We start from the raw sequence: 20,194 nt of genomic DNA, 5'->3' as shown, positions 1-20,194 counted from the left end.
CAGGATGATTTCCTTTTGAACCCCACAAACAGGACTGCATCAAACCCGTTGATTACTTCCGTCAGAGGATATATTATATATGTGCGCTTTCCGTTCGATCAAATACTCCGGTTTTCCGGCAATTCCAGTGGCGAATGTAACAATATTTTCCAAAATCTTTAGATTTGAAGACAATCTCGCTAGGAATATCTTTGAATTTCAAAAATTTTCGGATTTTCCCGAAACTTCTTCGGGAAATATTTAAAAAAAAGTACATTGAGTAAAACATACCATCATTCCTGGTAGCCCGCTCAATAGAAAATTAAATTAATTGAAACGAAGTTTTTGCTTATCTTCCTCCGACGAAGATGAGTGTTTGAAAGGTACGGATGACTGCCACTTGTTTGCTGGTTGCAAAAACACTGCGGGCTCATTCATCTGTTCATGTCTTGCTGGATACTCGGGAGACGGAAGGAACTGCGAAGGTAGAGTTTTCTTGACGCTACACTTCAGCATCGCCCAAGACAAGCATAGTTAATATAACTACTATGCGATTTCTATGCTTAATTTATGATTGATTTACCAGGTGTTTATTAGTCTAATAATTATTAGTTTTAATTTTTATTTCCTTAAACAAAACACTTAACTTGTACCCACGACTGAGAACTCAGCATCCGCCAGCATGAATCTGACTGAATTAAGAAAAAAAAATTATAATAAATAATAATACGAAATGCTGCGAAACTCAAGCGTTGTTTGCAGTGTATTTTGCGTCAATGAATTAAAATCAATGTTGTTATAAACTCGTAGACATACACAAATTCCACTTAACAAGTAACCAGCATCAGTGATTTAGTGTAAGCGCTTCCAATTTATGTTAGTTATTGATGAGTACTAGTGTGAATCCAATCTTTGTAATGTGAATGCTGCGCGTTTCAATAAAAACGGCTCATTCGGGTGTTCTGCGGCCCTGGATTTGAACGGGACGGAGAAACCTGCACAGGTAACAATTAAAACCCTTGGGTTTTGACTTGTTAATCCTTTATTCCAGGTGGCAACTGTGTACTGAAAATTGAACTAAAGAATGTTTCGTGAATTTTCTGAGAATTTTCTCCCCTCCTGTCAATGTTGTCCCGAGCAATATAAACGATTGTAATTGTTTCTGTAATTGTTCACATTGTTTACCAGCAAAATTGTTAATTTAACTGACCAAGTGTAGTAAATGAAAAATTTTATTCTTTAGATATCAATGAGTGCCTGACCACCAACCCATGTGATGAAAATGCTGACTGCGTAAACAACAACGGTTCTTTCACCTGTACTTGTAGGAAAGGATTTACTGGAAATGGAACCACTTGCAAAGGTACTCATGAATATGTTTGTACGCTACGTTCTGAGCTGTTTGTTCATAGCATGACGTTGTAATTATTTATTTTGTCTCAGATATCGACGAGTGTTCCAAGAATGGCAGCCCTTGTGACGAGAATGCGGATTGTTCGAACAATGACGGATCGTACACTTGTACTTGCAAAGATGGTTTTACTGGAAATGGAACGGCTTGTGTTGGTAAATTATATTCTACACACATGTTGCATGTGCCTTGTATATAATTCTGCTTCTGTTTGTTTGTTTGTTTGTTTGTTTGTTTATTTATTTGTTTGGCTAGTTGGTTGGCTGATGGCCGTCGGTTTGGTGGTTTTTGTGCCTTACCCATTGTAGCTCACACTCTACTGTTACTGTTTTAAAACATTCTCGTTTAAGTTCATCATAAGGGGAAGATTTAAACGAGCATCCTTGTAATTCATAACCACATTACTGTGAACCTCATATGACTAAAACGTATTGCATGTTGTATCGCTTCGATCCGGCGTCTCGATGTACATTTTTAATTTATTTTTGTTCGTATTAGATATTGATGAGTGTGCAGTCAACCCTTGCGATGTTAAAGCAGCATGTTTAAATACAAACGGCTCATACGAGTGTTCCTGTCGTCGTGGATTTGAAGGGGATGGAGAATCATGCACAGGTAATAGGCTTCTTGTGAATTCTTCTTGTAAGCCTTGTGGAGATAAACGACAAAGGGGAGGAGAGATTGGAGACTGGCAAGAACAATGCACAAAACTTCTGCCTCCGCATTCTTTATTTTTCCTTTTGCAACCTTCCACTAGAAATCCTTGTGGGTTATAACGTACCAAGTTCACCAATTAAACGTTGTAGCCAGTAGCGTAAAATGGAAGGGCAAGAACTTCGATGAGAATGCCTCCCTGGTTTCACATTTTTGTCTCACTTGAAAGAGGAACAGAACACTCAAATTGAATGAACGTTTTTGTTTCTCGTCAGATGTCGACGAGTGTCTGGTCGCGAACACGTGTGACGAAAATGCTGATTGTGTTAACACCAACGGCTCTTTCATATGTTCTTGCAAAAAAGGATTCACTGGAAATGGATCAACTTGTAAAGGTGATTGTTATACTGTCGTAGCTTTTGAGCTGTATATACTTGGCATGAAATTTTTCGTTTAACTAACAATTTTGTCTTAGACATTGACGAATGTTCAAAGAATGGCAGCCCATGTAACGAGAATGCCGACTGTTTGAACAATGATGGATCGTACACTTGTACTTGCAAAGAAGGATTTACGGGAAATGAGACAGTTTGTGTTGGTAAATTACAATTTGAAGAATATTTGTACCTTCGGGCTTTTTTCACATTTAATTAATTTCTTTAGTTCTATTTTTCATTTATTTTTTTATTTTTTTTGCCTCTCGGTCTGTTTGCCTGCTTTTCTGTTGCTTGTCCTCAACGAGAAACATTAAATCAACTGGCGCAGACGACAAAACTGAAAATTGTTGTTTCTTAATAGATATCGATGAATGCCTGTCGTCGAAACCTTGTGACGAAAACGCTGACTGCGTCAACACTGACAGCTCTTTCATCTGTACTTGTAGACAGGGATTCACTGGAAATGGAACAACTTGCAATGGTAAATATTGCAAAGTGCTATTTTTCGAGCTACTTATACGTGACATCAAGTTTCTCGTGTTCTAATTATTTGTTTTCCCATAGACATCGACGAGTGTTCAAAGAATGGCGGCCCTTGTGATGAAAAGGCGGATTGTTTGAACAATGACGGATCGTACACTTGTACTTGCAAACATGGATATACAGGAAATGGAACAGTTTGTGTTGGTAAGTAAAATTCTAAGAACAGGTTGTGCTTGTGAACATCAAGACTTACATAAACGGGCGTACACGGTAACATATTTGATATTTTTGTCGTTAGATATCGATGAATGTGTGACATCGGACCTGTGTGACGAGAATGCTGTCTGTGTCAACACCAAAGGCTCTTTTGTCTGTACTTGTCGACTGGGATTCACTGGAAATGGAACATCGTGCAGTGGTACTCATTTTCATATTTTTGTTTTCTGGTTTCTTGGTTTTTTAATATGGTTTACATGGTATGCAAATCTTTCCTCAGATATCGACGAGTGTTCAAAGAATGGCGGCCCATGTGACAACAATGCCAACTGTTTCAACAACGATGGATCTTTCGCCTGTACTTGCAAAGATGGATTTACAGGAAATGGAACAATTTGTGTTGGTAAGTTACCATTTGTAAACTACTTGTGTTTGCCTATTTTCATCGCGTGATTGGTTTTGCTTACACCTTACCTAGCCGCTTGACTACTATCTAGAGTTATTTTATCTTAAGGCAGATTAGGATGTTTTAAAATCTGTGGCGTCAGCCATCAGCGCAAGTTATCATACTGCACTTCCTTTGTACTATTAATGATGTGGATCCAATTTATGGGTACATTAACTCTAATATAGAACAGGTATTGATCAATTCTATGCTTGGTTCCAGACGTCGACGAATGTACAAAGAATGGAAACCCTTGTGATAAAAACGCAGATTGTTTCAATAACGATGGATCGTTTACTTGTACTTGCAAAGATGGCTTCGTCGGAAATGGAGTTATTTGTCTCGGTAATTCTTTGATTTTGTTGTTTTTTATTACAGCTGCTTCCATTACCTTTTTTTTGGTAATGATGTCGGTTGACTGCAAGAAGCCTCCACTTTTGCAGTGAAATATAGAGTTCTCCAGGCCTGCAGCGGCATGGATGGAATGCTAATTACTACGCAAGACAATCATATCTTTATAGAGATTTTTCCAAAATTAAGCGACATTAATGGAGTTACTCTAATGCGCGCCTTGTGAATAGCTATACGTTCTCATTTCGGTAACGGCTGTACTATTTTTTACTTAACCTACATTGTTTTCCGGTTATCGATAACACCTTCTGGTTAGAAGAATTTTTTCAAGGGAAGATTACCACGATGGTCAACTTGAATCATTTGATATAACTTGGTTGTTTTCTATCGTGCATGTTTCCTTCAGATGTCAATGAGTGCTTGGCAGATCCCAGTCCATGTGATGCAAGCGCTGCATGTACCAACACCAACGGTTCCTACACTTGTGCCTGCAATGACGGCTTCACAGGAAATGGGACATACTGTCAAGGTAATCAGCACATCTTATTGACTAAGATTCTTCAATTTCTTTCTTAATAGTAAGATGCGTTGAAACCAACGTCCCGAGAACATCATAGGTGCTCAAGGAAGCCTTTGATTGAAAAGTGTTAAACTCGAGCTCTTTGGGACGATTAAGATTTAATGTAACAGAAATAGGAATAGCCGAGAAACATTATACTCAAGACACTTGCTAAGGAAGACAAAAATATCCCTGTGGCCTAGCACACACTGCATTTCTCCCAAAAATGTTGTCTGTCTCCAAAATGAAAGCAATGATTGCATAAGCACGACTTCTGCACACAGTAATCCACTGACATAGACACACTACCCAACACCTTAGCTTCTAGAGTGACCTCCTCTCTTACTTTCAAAACATCAGATATAGATGAGTGTTCAGCGGATTCCACTCCATGTGACGAGAGCGCAGACTGTGCCAACAGCGAAGGTTCTTACAGCTGTGCATGTAAACAAGGATTTACTGGAAATGGGACAGTTTGTGAAGGTAAATCAAACATTTAACGAAGAAAACCACTAAGCGAAGGTTTGCAAGAGACTTTGCTGAAGTGCACTCTTCTCGCGTAACTTTTAAAAAGGCATTTTAATTGACCTTTATCGTTAATAATTGCAGTGCTCCCGTTCAGTACACTATCAAGAGCCGCGAAATGTGTATTGTTTTTGCAGATATTGATGAGTGTTCCTCGAATCCTAGTCCTTGTGATGAAAATGCAGACTGTACCAATAGTGGCGGTTCGTATAGCTGTACTTGTAAGCAAGGATTCGCTGGCAATGGCACGGTTTGCAACGGTATGAAAGGAAGTTCTGAACAAAATATTTCACTTTATATCATCTTAGCAAAGATATGTTTATGTCACAATCCAATGGAATTATACTGAAACGTACGAACTGATTATTTCTCGTGTTTTCATCAGATGTCGACGAATGTTCTGCAGAATCAAGTCCTTGTGATGAAAACGCTGATTGTGCCAACAGTGACGGTTTTTTCAGCTGTACATGCAAACAGGGATTTACTGGAAATGGGACTGTGTGTGAAGGTAACAAGGGAAAATCTGATTTCGAATCAAAGCAAGTAACTGCGGCGTGGGGCGGTTTGGGTCTTTAATTAAACATTTCCTTTCTCTACTTGACTACGTCAGATATTGATGAGTGTTCCGAAGTATTAAGTCCTTGTGACGAGAACGCTGATTGTACCAACGCTGAGGGTTCTTACAGCTGTACTTGTAAGCAGGGATTCACTGGAGATGGTTCAACTTGTGAAGGTACTACCCATACTTGGTTCTCCACTCCAGATTCAGTAACGTTGTACTTGAAGTTGGTTACATTTCAGGTTTTATCTCACTAAAAAGGTAAATCGTTTATATTCTTATTACGCCAGATATCGACGAGTGTTCTACTGAATCGAGTATATGCCATGAAAATGCCGATTGCACAAACAGTGACGGTTCCTATAGCTGTACTTGTAAACAAGGATATACTGGAAATGGAACAGTCTGTGAAGGTAATGAGCATGCGTCCATCACTACTCCCACGTTTTTGAACTCTTTGATGGAAAGACATCAACTAAGTAATGATTCCTTTCTCTGAAATCAGATATCGATGAGTGCTCTGCGGATTCCAATCCGTGTGACCAGAACGCTAAATGTGCCAACAATGAGGGTTCTTATAGCTGTACTTGCAAACAAGGATTCACTGGAGATGGAACATCTTGCGAAGGTGGGCAAGACAATTTCTAAACTCTTCCTGTAGCCGTGACTTTACATACTACATCAGAAAATACCCATTGTTTGTTTTATAGGACAACGCGAGATAAATCTTTAAAACTATGCAGATTTCCTCTGTCGTTCTTACGTTACTCGTCTCCATTTCATCCCCCTGCCATTTTGGTTTATTAAGCACTTCTCTCTGTGTTTGGAACTGGTATGATTACTTATCTAGATTGCGTCCTTCTCACAATCGCTTCTTTTTTGCGACTTATAAGATATCAATGAGTGTGCTCCAGATGCCAACCCGTGCGATCAAAATGCAGTTTGCGTCAACACCGATGGTTCTTCGAGCTGCACTTGCAAACAAGGATTCACTGGAGATGGAATAACCTGTCAAGGTGAGCGAAAAGGGAAGTCCTTTCCATTAGACACGAATTCAAATTTTTCGCCTTCCTTACAATCACATGCACTATTCAGTCTTTGCTGTCGCATCATTTCTACCTACAGTCTATGTAGGAATAAAGACAGAAATTAAACCACCCCCACATTTCCAGGAATCAGTGAAGAATTCGAGCGAAAAGCAGAATGCGTCATATTTGTATCATTAACATGGAGGAGGGAGGGATGGTGTCACTTTTTCAATTAAATTTACAGCGGTTGTACATTAACTTTTAAACTCAGTGCTTGGAATATAGATTATCTGTAAACATATCTACATGATGTCTCAACATATATAAAAGACCAGTGTCAAACATTTTTTTCCGAGAAATAATATTTCAACATCTTTGTTTTATTCAGATATCGATGAGTGCTCTGCAGATACGAGTCCCTGTGACGTGAACGCTGATTGTGCCAACACTGACGGGTCTTATAGCTGTACTTGCAAACAGGGATTTACTGGGAATGGAGCAGTTTGTGAAGGTATCCAAAACAAAGAGCCATAAAGAACACATGATCGATAGTTTCAATGGTAGTTTTCCTCATTTTCTGTCACTGTAAGTAAGCATTTATTCCGTTTTTATCACAATAGACATCGATGAGTGTTCTGCGGACTCCGGTCAATGTGACGTGAACGCTGATTGCACCAACAGCGCCGGTTCTTACAGCTGCACTTGTAAACAGGGATTTACCGGAAATGGGACAGCTTGTAAAGGTATCTTAGAATGCTTTTTACACAACACAATTTTTACAATCCTTCTCACGTCGTCATCAAGTTAGAATCCCATTTAATCTGCGTTTACAACCACTTATTTCCATTCTTAACGAATCAGATATAGATGAGTGCTCAGCTGATCCCAGTCCGTGTGACGCAAATGCTGACTGTACCAACAGTGACGGTTCTTTTAGTTGCACTTGTAAACAAGGATTCACCGGAGATGAAGCATCTTGTCAAGGTAGAGGCGAATGTCGTTATTTTGCCTTTAAACACAAAAAAATGACCAACCTCGCAATATCAATTGATTCTCAAGTGCACCTGTAAAATTACAACACCCATCCTATACTGTGTTCTTTTAAACTACAGACACAGAGTGCAAGGCGATGTTAATTAATGATATTTTTTTCTCATAAACATGTGGATCAACACTTCTACATTTACCAGCATGAATTCTTATTGTCGACAAAAAAAAATGTAAAACAAACGCAGATGATAGTATTGGGTTTCCTTTGTAGCAAAATATATTTTCATGAACAAGCTGAGATCTATTAACAGACTCTTTTTAAATATCAGACATAGATGAGTGTTCTAAAGAACTCAGTCCGTGTGACCAGAACGCTGATTGCACCAACAGTGACGGTTCTTACAGCTGCACGTGTAAACAAGGATTTGCTGGAAATGGAACGGCTTGTCAAGGTAGGAAAGAACATTATACCTTATACTACAATCGTAATTTGACTTCCGCAAACTTACAATGACGCTGGAAGCGAGATAGATTTAAAACGACACAAGCTTTATTCTATTTTCTTGGTGTCAGATATTGACGAGTGTTCAACTGATCCCAGTACTTGTGATGAGAACGCTGACTGTACCAACAGTGACGGTTCTTACAGCTGCACCTGTAAGCCAGGATTTACTGGCGATGGCACTGTTTGTCAAGGTATGCGTGATTTACAATCAAGAAGCCTTGTCATAAACTCGTGTTTCCTGAAAATATGAAGTATTCCTTTCCAATCCTTACCTGTTAGATATCGATGAGTGCTCTGTTGATCCCAGTCCTTGTGATGAAAAGGCTGATTGCGCCAACAGCGATGGTTCTTATAGCTGTACATGTAAACAGGGATTCGCTGGAAATGGCACATTTTGTGAAGGTATGCAAGAATTCTAATACGTTATATTTCATAAGAGTGTACGTTATTAAAATAAAGTCGGTTGTCTTCTTCCCTTTCTATTACACCAGATATCGACGAGTGCTCCATTGATCCCACTATTTGTGATGAAAACGCTGATTGCACCAACAGTAAAGGATCCTATAGCTGTACTTGTAGACAGGGATTCACCGGAGATGGTGCAGTATGCCAAGGTACGGTAGAACACTATTTGTGTCAAGTCTATCCTTCCTCAGCAAATCGACGGAATCATATATAAACAGTTTACGGCACGGTTCTATGATTAAGTTTCCTTTCTTGTTATTTCAGACATCGATGAGTGTTCTGCGGATTCCAACCCATGTGATGAAAACGCTGATTGTGCCAACAATGACGGTTCTTACGTCTGTACTTGTAAATTGGGATTCACTGGAGATGGTTCAGTTTGTGAAGGTATAAGTGTAGAATATCATTACATCTCTCTCAGTTACCACAGTTCGACTTACTGATCAAATAAAGTATGCATGTATGTACATACTGGACGACAGGTTTTGTAATAGTCAAGCTGTCATATTGCCAAGAGTAACGGTTCTTATGGCTGTACTTGCAAAATATAGATTCACTAGAAATGGTGCAATTTGTAGCGGTATCCGAGACCATTTTTTCAGATCTTAATGTTTTGTGTGTAAAATATAGATAAATAGCCTTCATTTATCTTTGGTCAGTGTTTATAGCACAAAGGCTAATGAGGCAGCGCAATTAAACAAACGATCCAAATTAAACAAAACATGGTTAATTGCTCTAACTGGAAGGAGAGACTCCAGTTGGCTATTTTCAAGTGTGGCCGAGAGGTGACCTCGGGAGTACGCTGATACAACTCCAGCTAGTGGTCAAAGCGGTACTTGAGCCCGCGTCTTCCGGTTTTCGTGCCCGGCGCCCTAACCACTCGGCTACGCTGCAGCTTTAAAGAATCTCTTTCATATATTGCCCAGTTGACTGTTCCCTTTTTCTGTTTCATCAGATATTGACGAGTGTTCTGTTGATACGAGTCCGTGTGATGAAAACGCGGATTGTACCAACAGTGATGGTTCTTATAGCTGTTCTTGTAAGCAAGGATTTACTGGAAATGGAACATCTTGCAATGGTAGGCAATTTTCCTACCAAGATCTCTTAGAATATCTTGCATAAGTTGCTTATGTAATCATACATTCCACTTTTCTTTTATTTTCTCAGACATCAATGAGTGTGCTCCAGATTCCAACCCTTGTGATGAAAATGCGGTTTGTATCAATACTGACGGTTCCGCAAACTGTACTTGTAAACGAGGTTTCACTGGAGATGGAATAATTTGTCAAGGTATGTAAGAATATAACAGACATTTAATGTCAACACAGGAACAAATAAAGTCAGGAGGTGTTTGCAAGTTCTGTTTCCTGTTTGTTTGTTTGTTTGTTTGTTTGCTTGTTTGTTTGTTTGTTTGTTTGCCAGACTGTGTCTGTCTCTCTGACTGTCTATATGTTTTTTGTTTGTGATTTCATTAGTATCAAAATTTCATTTCGTATTTTAATTTCAAACAAAGAGATCCTCACAGACAACATATTCCTTGGTTAAACTGATGCAACCGAAGCAAGAACACTGAAACGCCGTCCAAAGATGTTCCTAAAAGATCGCAATACTGTACAAATAAACAGGACACACAATGCTTGTTCGAACTGCCTAACGTATCATTTACCTTCATATCGCATACAGATATTGACGAGTGCTCTGCAGAGACCAATCCGTGTGACGAGAACGCCGATTGCACTAACAGCGACGGCTCTTACAGCTGTGCATGTAAACAAGGATTCACTGGAGATGGAACAACTTGTGAAGGTAACGTTAACAAAATTCAAGTTATAATTCAGCTTCTCGAAAATGAAGAAGAGTAATTATTTGTTTTCTATTGCTTCAGACATAGACGAGTGTTCTGCAGAGTCCAATCCGTGTGATGAGAACGCAGATTGTACCAACAGTGACGGTTCCTACAACTGCACTTGCAAGCAAGGATTCACTGGAAATGGGACAAGCTGTGAAGGTTTCCCCTTTGTAATTAAAGCGTTTTCAATTCATTGTCATAAAACAAAAATCAAAGAAATTACTTAAGCCAATCCCATTGCACACAAACAATAAAGTGAACCAATCAAAACTCAAAGTAAACAGATGTAACTGACGGGAAGTGCAGGGAAACGTACGTGTGCGAGCGAGTCACGATTGGTTTCGGTTTTACTTCTGACTGGATGAAAAAGTGGTGCGAGCTTTTAAAAACAATCTCTTACCGAAGTATGCAAAACCAAAGCCAATGCGAATTATTTTCAATCCTCAAGCCAAAACCGTTTGTTGAGATTACCCAATGACTTATCTTTTCTATTACAACAGATGTAGACGAGTGCTCAGCTGAATCCAGTCCGTGTGACAAGAACGCTGATTGTACTAACAATGACGGTTCTTACACCTGCACTTGTAAACAAGGATTCACTGGAGATGGAGCAACTTGTCAAGGTTTCCCAGAATGTTGCAACAACCCATTTTACTATGCATGCTTTACAAAGAAAACTTTACGTTGAAATTAAGATAACCTAACTATTTATCATTTCACTATAACAGATGTAGATGAGTGTTCCACGGATCCGAGTCCTTGTGACGAGAACGCTGATTGTACCAACACTGACGGTTCCTATAGCTGTTCTTGTAAACAAGGATTTACTGGGAATGGTTCACTTTGCGAAGGTATGAGAGAGAATCCTCCTCTCGAGTTGCACCATCCTCACTGCCTGGGCGAGGGGAGGGGGGGCTTTAGTGTTTCATCTTAGTTTAGTGACCGCACACCAGAAACGTACACAGCTACTTATGCTAATCCTCGCAACATCTCTTAAGAGTTTGTTTAAAAGCAATTGCAAAATAGTAACCGTTACTACAAACTTAACATTTTATTTTGTTCCTTTGACATCAGATATAGACGAATGTTCCGCCGATTCCAGCCCGTGTGATGAAAATGCTGATTGCATCAACAGCGATGGTTCTTACAGTTGTACTTGTAAACAAGGATTCACCGGAGATGGGTCGCTTTGTGATGGTTTGTTAAAACACCTTTACACCTTAGCCAAAAACAGTACTAAGATTGCAGTGGAACTGTACTTCACTTAAATTTATTATTATTCTTAGTGGGCCATTAGGCGTCTGTATTACTGCTTCCCATCCAGACCCTCAAATATCTCTGGAGCTTGTTCCTTGCCATGATCATTCTTATGAGCGAAGCGATTAACTAAATAAATAAACTGGGCATCACGTTGATTGCTTTTCTATGCTAGATTATCCTATTTTGTGTCAAAGTTAAAACAAACACACCAACAGCTGAGATCAATTGTTCTTAGATTTTAATTTATCGATTATATTGTCTTTGAAATCCGATATCGATGAGTGCTCCGCCAATCCCAGTCCTTGTGACGAGAACGCTGATTGCACTAACAACGAAGGTTCTTTCACGTGCACTTGTAAACAAGGATTTACTGGAAATGGCACTGTTTGCGAAGGTATGGGCCGCGGAGATCGTTAAAAATAAGACGAAGTGTACTCTAAGTTGTGTAACAAATAATGGATTTTTTTTCTACCACATTTAGACATTGACGAGTGCTCTGTGGATTCCAATCCTTGTGATAACAACGCTGATTGTACCAACAATGACGGTTCTTATAGCTGTGCTTGTAAAGAAGGGTTTGATGGGGATGGAATAATTTGTAAAGGTACGTAAGTTGACTATATTTGAAAATAATTCCCCTATCTTTGAAAAAAAAATAACTGAGATTTATTCCAATTCTCTAATTTATTTGGCATCAGATTTTGATGAGTGTTCTTTGGAACTCAGTCCGTGTGATCCGAATGCTGATTGTATCAACACTGATGGCTCTTATAGCTGCTCTTGTAAACAAGGATATACTGGAAATGGAACAGTCTGTGGAGGTAATTATACTAGACGTTATCATTGAAACTATTGGACATACGTTTTTGCCAAGAAATGCCGGACAAAGTATGGTCTCCATAAAGACATGCGATGAATAACCTTTCCGTATTCTGCTACATTTAGATATCAATGAGTGCTCTGGGGATTCTAGTCCGTGTGATGAGAACGCTGACTGTACCAACAGCGACGGTTCTTACAGCTGTACTTGTAAACAGGGCTTCACTGGAGATGGTACTATCTGCACGGGTATGTTCTCGCTGTATAGTTACAGCATGGTCTTGTTAGTTGTAGATCGCTCATTGAGCTAATACATAAATAAAACTTCTTCATCGCGCTCTTTATTCAGTGTCACTTCGTTTTTATTGAAATCAGATATCGATGAGTGCTCAGCCGATTCCAGTCCGTGTGACGAGAACGCTGATTGTATCAACACGAAAGGTTCTTACACCTGTAGCTGCAAACAAGGATTTGATGGAGATGGCACTACTTGTAAAGGTATGCTGAATACCATACAAAGTTATGGCAAAGAAGCTATAATAAGCAACCAATTGTCCTTTCCATTGCATCAGATTTTGATGAGTGTTCCCTGGAACCCAGTCCATGTGGCGAAAACGCTGAATGCACAAACACTGACGGTTCTTACAGCTGTGCTTGCAAACAGGGATATACTGGAAATGGGACGACTTGTCAAGGTAAATACCTGGCTACCTTTCTATCGCTTTAAATTCGAATATGGTTTTATGAGTAAAGATGCTCTTTACAATTTTACTTTTGGCAAACTCACTTTTGTTTGTTTTTGGCAACCGAGGAATAGTTTTATCTAAAACAACTCGACAGGAAGCCTAGCAACGTCTCTTGTATCACCCTTAGATATCGACGAGTGCTCTTTGGGCACCAGCCGATGTGATGAAAACGCTGATTGCGCCAACAGTGACGGTTCGTACAGCTGTACTTGTAAACAAGGATTCACTGGAGACGGTATCGTTTGTAAAGGTACGACAGAATTTTAAACAAGCCCCTGTAGGCACTGAACCGCTAGGTGCGTTTATATCGCTTAGTAAGTGATGCTTTCTTTTTCCGTCACATTAGATATTGATGAGTGTTCAGCGGATGCCAGTCCTTGTGACGAAAACGCTGATTGTACCAACACTGATGGTTCTTACAGCTGTAACTGTAAGCAAGGATTTGATGGAGATGGGGAAGTTTGTGAAGGTAAAACTGGTTTGCCTTTATCATAACCTAATCCTTCGTGTAGTGTTACGTTATTTGTTGTGCGTAAAATCCAAATCGAATCAAATCTTAATTACCTTCCTTTGTGCTCCGCCAGACTTCGATGAGTGTTCTTTGGAGCCCAGCCCTTGCGATGAAAACGCTACTTGCAGCAACACAGATGGTTCTTATAGCTGCACTTACAGACCAGGATTTTCTGGAAACGGGTCCATTTGCAAAGGTATGCAATAATGATTTTACGAAAATCTGACGCTTATGGCACAATTTCACTTACCATGGCTATAACATTAGAATAGATATTTACATGATAAAACTATGAAATTCTGTATTATGCCTATACACTACGAATTACAGTACAGTAAAATTGTCTAAGGGTTAAAATGCGGCAGAAGACGTTATTCCAGCAAAACTTTCCGGCACAAGGTGTTTCTAAAAGATTTGACTGTTGCTTATTTTTTAGAATGAGGTGGCGAATTTTTCGTCCTTACCTTTCTTGTGCTTGTCTTTATTGATGGACTTTTGCTTTTTATGTACAGCAATGTCCATCGCAACGTGGCTATCGAAAGTCCTCGCTGTGCATTACCTTGTATCTGGCTGTTCTCTGTAAATCACATAATGAAACGGGTTTTAAGGGAACTCTTTTACTGACCCGTCCTTTCTTGGGAAATTGTAATCAACCAAAGCCAAACTAAGCTTGAATTAAAGACATCTTCAGAAACCACTTTATTATTATAATGCGTTTCTTTATCATGCCACCTCTAAGATATCGACGAGTGTTCTGCCAATCCCAGTCCTTGTGACGAGAACGCTGATTGCGCCAACAGTGATGGATCTTACAGCTGTACATGTAAAGGAGGATTCGCTGGAGATGGCATATCCTGTAGTGGTATGCAAACTTCTTTCCTATTTCTACTAGCTGTTCCTTTACAGACGAAGCAAATAAATAACTGGTCGCGTTAGAGGACGATCTATAAGTTACATTTCAAGTCAATCTTCACACGGACCAACTGGCGTAAGATTTGGACGCGTAACTCCGATATGTTTTGCATGAAACGATTGATATCACTGGAAATGGGACCGTGTGATTCACAACGATACAACCAGCACCATTGATAGAACTGGCCACGAGAGGTGATCAGAAAGCTATGAAATAATTATTCATTGTCGTTTCTTTTTCGTTCAGATGTCGACGAATGTTCTGCGGATTCCAACCCTTGCGATGAAAACGCTGATTGCACAAACAATGAAGGTTCTTACAGCTGTACGTGTAAACAAGGATTTGATGGCGATGGCGTATCTTGTGAAGGTAAAAGCATTAATTAATTTCATTTAAAAGCATTCGTCCTAAGTCTTGACAAAATCCTTCCTCTGCTGGAAATTAAGCTTAATACACAATTTCCACTTCCATTACATCAGATTTCGACGAGTGCTCTTTAGAACCCAGTCCGTGTGACGACAACGCAGTTTGTACCAACACTGACGGTTCTTACAGCTGTACATGCAAACAAGGATTTACTGGAGATGGCGGCGCAGTCTGTGAAGGTTGGGGAGAATGTGGTCAAAAAAGCAATCCACTGCGCCCTCAAAACAATCCACTTTTTTCCAACACGTGTCACAAACCAGCCGCTTTCTTTCATCACACGTCATCATACATTTGAATGTCCTGTTCTTTCATTCTCGTGGCAGACTAGTTGGAACAGGATTACTCTTTACCTGCTCTAGACGAACTCTTCCAATCAAAATTCCACATCCTCACTTTTACAGCCTGTCGCTTATATTGTTTTTGGAGCGGTTCGTGATCGTTTCTTCTTTATCTCGATTCAGATATCGATGAGTGTTCTGCGGATTCAAGTCCGTGTGATGAAAATGCAGATTGCACGAACAATGAAGGTTCTTACAGCTGCACTTGTAAACAGGGATTTACTGGAAATGGAACGCTTTGTGAAGGTATACACGATGTTATTGTTAGACAAACACTATTTTAGCTATTTACAGAATTTAATCATTAACTAAGGCCCTATCTGTATACATTTTTTTTTACCCTAACCCTATCTGTATACATAATGCATGTGAATCAAATCATTTACTAGGTCGCCGCAAATCCATAAAGTAGCTAATAATTCCATTTCGATCACATCAGAATTAGATGAGTGTTCTTCGGATCCCAGTCCATGTGATGAAAACGCCCTATGCACCAACAGCGACGGTTCTTACAGCTGTACTTGTAAACAAGGATTTACTGGAGATGGTACAGTTTGTGAAGGTACTTTTAAAAGACTGTACTCCAAATAATGATCAACATCTAAAATATCCTAATTTGATCAATACGTCATCTTAAGGCCATATCATCGTGTTGACCATTCTCTAATAGCCAACGCACTCAAGAGGAAAGGGTTCCAATATCACCTTCAGGAATTAAAATGTTTTGAACTGTTCTGGAGTTTTCGCGACATTAATATACTTCCTTTCCGTCATATCAGATATCGATGAGTGTTCTGCGGATACCAGTCCATGCGATGAAAACGCTGATTGTACCAACAGTGACGGTTCTTATAGCTGTACTTGTAAACAAGGATTTACTGGAGATGGTCTAATCTGCACAGGTAGGTTATAGCACAGACTTGCTTCGATTAACTGAAGATGGATTCAAGATAGTAAGTCATGTTCCGGTAGGTATTACCCATGCATGCTTTCCCACTCCAGATTAAGTAAGGTGAAGTTGTACTTACAAAAAAGATGGGGGGCTCAGTCCAATAAACAGACTGATTATTTCTATTACGTATTACACCAGATATAGACGAGTGTTCTGAGGAATCGAGTGCATGCGCCGAAAACGCTGCTTGTACCAACAACGACGGGTCTTACAGTTGTACTTGTAATCAAGGTTTCACTGGAGATGGAACGACTTGTGAAGGTATTCTATGTTTCTCCAATGGTAATAACCCTCGTATTTCTCCTGATGACAACAATAGGTTGTAATACAGAACGAAAAAGAGCACCTAAGCGACAGGATATTCCTGGCAAAGTGTCTAAGTTAGGGGCAACTTAATATCGACTTGATTAAAAGACCAGGTTTCAGTGTTGAAGAAAAAAAACTACTCAATTGTGAGAGAAAAGAAGTAAAACATTCAGTGATGCAGTAACTTAATTTTAGCCGGTGGAAATTACTGCACTTACCAATTTAAATAACGAGTTGCTGAAAACTAAGGGTGCGTTTCTGACATCGAAAAGCGGATTCTGCACTTCTTTAATAAACAGATCAATCAAAATTAATCCAAGATCACTTGGATCATAGTACATCAAAGGAAACAAAAAATCCACTCTGGGAAAGGATTCTTCGGTTTCTTTCATGCACTGTGATCCAAGTGATCTTAGGTTAATTTGTATAGTAAAGAAACGCAAAACCCATTTTTGGATTTAAGAATCCAATCTTACCTTTTCCCAAGGAAACGCACCCTAAAATCGTTCGCATTTATTACCAAAATAGTAATCTTAGAGTCTTAAAGTTTTGCCAAATTTCCAATACTGAGTAGTGGCAAAACAACGTGTCGCAACATTAGAAAAGAGGGGAAATGTTTTAATCAAAGACTTCTCTGTCTAACATGCATAAATCATTGGGTCTTTTTCATCATACCAGATATCGATGAGTGTTCTGCCGATACTAGTCCTTGTGACGTGAACGCTGATTGTACCAACACTGACACTGACCGTTCTTATAGCTGTACTTGTAAACAGGGATTTACTGGAGACGGAACAATTTGTAAAGGTCTAAAGAGTCTTCGAGAAAAACTTCCGTCGTTGATGCTATATTAAGTTCTGACATGTGAGAATTATTTTTAAATTTTCCTTTTTCACTGCAGACATCGACGAATGTTCGGTGGATCCGAGTTCTTGTGACGAGAACGCTGACTGTACCAACAGTGACGGTTCTTACAGCTGTACTTGTAAACAAGGATTTACTGGAGATGGTGCAGTTTGTGAAGGTACTTATGAATTTCCAGAGATGGTTATCATGACTTCTGTCGGTTGTATTCCGTTCCTTTTGTTGTTTTTAAACTAAAAACATCCGTCAATTATCCCTTTGTCACTCTGTTATCTCTTTGCACTTTACAATTTAACGTCTTTAACTCGCTATAAAAGGAAGTGTTTTTAAGCGTTTCCGTTTTAAGGTACGTTATTGGGCGCGTTTCATTGGATCACTTACCGTATTCCACTCTGCGCTATCGATAGAGCCTATCGATAGTCAATTAGCGTACCCAAATTCGCAATACGCGAATCAGGAGCCGTGTCCTGATATCCTCCGATATAAAGTCACCATTACTTGTACGGGTTTGGGTACAGAAAATACCTAATCGTGCCTTTTGGTACACTTCGGCGGCATTTCAGGTTCATTTGCTCTCGCCATGTGTATTTTGGCTAACCTACGCCTTTCCAAAATACAAACCGACTCGACCAGACTAGGCTGATATGTCGCCATAGCCTATCAAAAAGGTGGGCTACTTTAATTCAAAAATATGCGTATTGTTAACAACAATTTCTGCTCTTCGTCAAATCAGACATCGATGAATGTTCTGCGGTTTCCAGTCCTTGCGATGAGAACGCGAATTGCACCAACACTGACGGTTCTTACAGCTGTAATTGTAAAAAAGGATTTGATGGGGATGGCCTAACCTGTAAAGGTACATACACCAGGAAATATTAATGGAATTTTTTTAACAGATAATCTCTCTTGAGTGTTGAAAAAGTGTTTGCACTTGAACTTTAGTCAATGATTTCCATTGCCATCGCGTTAGATTTTGATGAGTGTTCTGTAGAGCCCAGTCCGTACAACAAGAATCCTAATTGAACCAACAGCGGACTTTTTTCAGTTGTATTTGTAAACAAGGATTTGCTGGAAATGGCCGCGCTGTTTGTGAAGGTGTAGGGGTATAAGCGTGAAAAGTAATCCACTGCGCCTTCATCACAGTCAAGTGAAGGCTGCTCAGTTTTGTTTTGTTGTTTGTTTTGTTGTTTTGTTTTTCGTTGTTCATTCATTTCTATCACACTGGATCAATCTGTTGTCCAGTTACCTTTACCTTCGCTCCACGAACGTTCTTTCTGGGACTTGGATTTCTATTGTTCCATAGTTGCGACATAATAAACATCACATCTTTCTCGTTCTTGATTATGACAAACAGTTCATACGTCTCTTACATCTGAAAAGTGCATTGAAGCCTTTGAGAAAAGGAACTGTACTGTGCAAATTAAAATTTAGATTTTCAAGGATGGCTCCTTTTTTCCTCAACAACAGATATAGACGAGTGTTCTGCTGATTCCAACCCATGTGACGAGAACGCTGATTGTACCAACAGTGACGGTTCTTACAGCTGTACTTGTAAACAAGGATTTACTGGAGATGGCACAACTTGTGAAGGTAAGCGCGCCGAATATGTAGCAAATCCACTCTATTGAGTCCATTGCAGATTAGCGTTACTATTTTGGCAAAATCTACATTGTATTGCTTGTACCTTGGAGCGCCCTACATTATGATTTAGGGCTTCTCACTTGACCTGGTGCGTGGGGCTTACAACCTATAGTGCACTAAGTCACAATAACATCTTTTTATTCCGTCAGATATCGATGAGTGCTCCGCAGATTCCAGTCCATGTGACGAGAACGCGGACTGCGCCAACAGTGACGGTTCTTATAGCTGCACTTGCAAACAAGGGTTTGATGGAGATGGTACAACTTGCGAAGGTATAGGCATGTAGGACTGCTGTTGAAAAAATATGCTTGCGCTTAAACCAGAATTAAAAGAGGTTTGTGTTGTGCTTGAAAGGTAGTAAATGATTTTCCTTTCTTACATCAGATTTCGATGAGTGTTCTTTAGAACCTAGTCCTTGCGACGAAAATGCTGATTGCACCAACAGTGACGGTTCTTACAGCTGTACCTGTAAACAGGGATTTACTGGAAATGGTGCAATCTGTGAAGGTGTGCGAATGTGAAAAACTATCCAATGCGTCTTCATCACGCGCAGCATATCCAGATTATGTCGCGTTCTACATGAAATTCAGCACCAATTTTAATTTCTAGCGTCTCTTTTATATAAAATATTCGTCGACCGATCTTAATGAATCAAATGTCTGTCCACCACGCCGACAATGTGCTGAATCAACTCAACCCATCTCACTGAACGGAAAGGCACACTCTTTGGAAACACAGAACAAAATTTGGTTGATTTATTTCTTTTCAGATGTTGACGAGTGTTCTGCAGATTCCAACCCGTGTGACGATAACGCCGACTGTTCTAATACCGAGGGTTCCTACAGCTGTAGGTGCAAATTAGGGTTTACTGGAGATGGAACAACTTGCAAAGGTAGTTAATATTATACGTAAAGGTAATTGTGGGAATGCTTCTTCTGTATTTTGGTAAGCAATTCTGACAA

General features: G+C 39.6%; 1 protein-coding gene across 2 annotated transcripts in view; it reads left to right on the top strand.

Annotated features, from left to right (window-relative positions):
• The window catches only part of LOC145487638 (uncharacterized), a 152,607-nt gene that overhangs the window by 119,953 nt on the left and 12,460 nt on the right, over nucleotides 1-20,194 (top strand). For both annotated transcript variants that reach the window (XM_081466455.1, XM_081466454.1), the window contains 53 exons: nucleotides 1,223-1,342; nucleotides 1,423-1,545; nucleotides 1,889-2,005; nucleotides 2,320-2,439; nucleotides 2,520-2,642; nucleotides 2,843-2,962; nucleotides 3,046-3,168; nucleotides 3,263-3,382; nucleotides 3,461-3,583; nucleotides 3,848-3,970; nucleotides 4,383-4,505; nucleotides 4,896-5,018; nucleotides 5,198-5,320; nucleotides 5,446-5,568; nucleotides 5,671-5,793; nucleotides 5,910-6,032; nucleotides 6,125-6,247; nucleotides 6,513-6,635; nucleotides 7,036-7,158; nucleotides 7,268-7,390; nucleotides 7,509-7,631; nucleotides 7,967-8,089; nucleotides 8,211-8,333; nucleotides 8,422-8,544; nucleotides 8,634-8,756; nucleotides 8,872-8,994; nucleotides 9,563-9,685; nucleotides 9,775-9,897; nucleotides 10,291-10,413; nucleotides 10,493-10,615; nucleotides 10,957-11,079; nucleotides 11,185-11,307; nucleotides 11,531-11,653; nucleotides 12,198-12,320; nucleotides 12,415-12,537; nucleotides 12,662-12,784; nucleotides 12,911-13,033; nucleotides 13,108-13,230; nucleotides 13,409-13,531; nucleotides 13,628-13,750; nucleotides 13,866-13,988; nucleotides 14,532-14,654; nucleotides 14,952-15,074; nucleotides 15,185-15,310; nucleotides 15,593-15,715; nucleotides 15,909-16,031; nucleotides 16,249-16,371; nucleotides 16,560-16,682; nucleotides 17,629-17,751; nucleotides 18,325-18,447; nucleotides 19,059-19,181; nucleotides 19,382-19,504; nucleotides 20,002-20,124. In XM_081466455.1, coding sequence (XP_081322581.1) covers nucleotides 1,223-1,342; nucleotides 1,423-1,545; nucleotides 1,889-2,005; nucleotides 2,320-2,439; nucleotides 2,520-2,642; nucleotides 2,843-2,962; nucleotides 3,046-3,168; nucleotides 3,263-3,382; nucleotides 3,461-3,583; nucleotides 3,848-3,970; nucleotides 4,383-4,505; nucleotides 4,896-5,018; nucleotides 5,198-5,320; nucleotides 5,446-5,568; nucleotides 5,671-5,793; nucleotides 5,910-6,032; nucleotides 6,125-6,247; nucleotides 6,513-6,635; nucleotides 7,036-7,158; nucleotides 7,268-7,390; nucleotides 7,509-7,631; nucleotides 7,967-8,089; nucleotides 8,211-8,333; nucleotides 8,422-8,544; nucleotides 8,634-8,756; nucleotides 8,872-8,994; nucleotides 9,563-9,685; nucleotides 9,775-9,897; nucleotides 10,291-10,413; nucleotides 10,493-10,615; nucleotides 10,957-11,079; nucleotides 11,185-11,307; nucleotides 11,531-11,653; nucleotides 12,198-12,320; nucleotides 12,415-12,537; nucleotides 12,662-12,784; nucleotides 12,911-13,033; nucleotides 13,108-13,230; nucleotides 13,409-13,531; nucleotides 13,628-13,750; nucleotides 13,866-13,988; nucleotides 14,532-14,654; nucleotides 14,952-15,074; nucleotides 15,185-15,310; nucleotides 15,593-15,715; nucleotides 15,909-16,031; nucleotides 16,249-16,371; nucleotides 16,560-16,682; nucleotides 17,629-17,751; nucleotides 18,325-18,447; nucleotides 19,059-19,181; nucleotides 19,382-19,504; nucleotides 20,002-20,124 — 6,504 coding nt within the window. The remainder of the gene's footprint in view (nucleotides 1-1,222; nucleotides 1,343-1,422; nucleotides 1,546-1,888; nucleotides 2,006-2,319; nucleotides 2,440-2,519; nucleotides 2,643-2,842; nucleotides 2,963-3,045; nucleotides 3,169-3,262; nucleotides 3,383-3,460; nucleotides 3,584-3,847; nucleotides 3,971-4,382; nucleotides 4,506-4,895; nucleotides 5,019-5,197; nucleotides 5,321-5,445; nucleotides 5,569-5,670; nucleotides 5,794-5,909; nucleotides 6,033-6,124; nucleotides 6,248-6,512; nucleotides 6,636-7,035; nucleotides 7,159-7,267; nucleotides 7,391-7,508; nucleotides 7,632-7,966; nucleotides 8,090-8,210; nucleotides 8,334-8,421; nucleotides 8,545-8,633; nucleotides 8,757-8,871; nucleotides 8,995-9,562; nucleotides 9,686-9,774; nucleotides 9,898-10,290; nucleotides 10,414-10,492; nucleotides 10,616-10,956; nucleotides 11,080-11,184; nucleotides 11,308-11,530; nucleotides 11,654-12,197; nucleotides 12,321-12,414; nucleotides 12,538-12,661; nucleotides 12,785-12,910; nucleotides 13,034-13,107; nucleotides 13,231-13,408; nucleotides 13,532-13,627; nucleotides 13,751-13,865; nucleotides 13,989-14,531; nucleotides 14,655-14,951; nucleotides 15,075-15,184; nucleotides 15,311-15,592; nucleotides 15,716-15,908; nucleotides 16,032-16,248; nucleotides 16,372-16,559; nucleotides 16,683-17,628; nucleotides 17,752-18,324; nucleotides 18,448-19,058; nucleotides 19,182-19,381; nucleotides 19,505-20,001; nucleotides 20,125-20,194) is intronic.

This window comes from Orbicella franksi, chromosome 5, assembly GCF_964199315.1.
Source record: "Orbicella franksi chromosome 5, jaOrbFran1.1, whole genome shotgun sequence".
In the NCBI taxonomy this organism is placed as follows: Eukaryota; Metazoa; Cnidaria; class Anthozoa; order Scleractinia; family Merulinidae; genus Orbicella; species Orbicella franksi.
The sequence above is the reverse complement of the archived record's forward strand: the minus strand, read 5'-3'. Positions and strand labels throughout refer to the sequence as shown.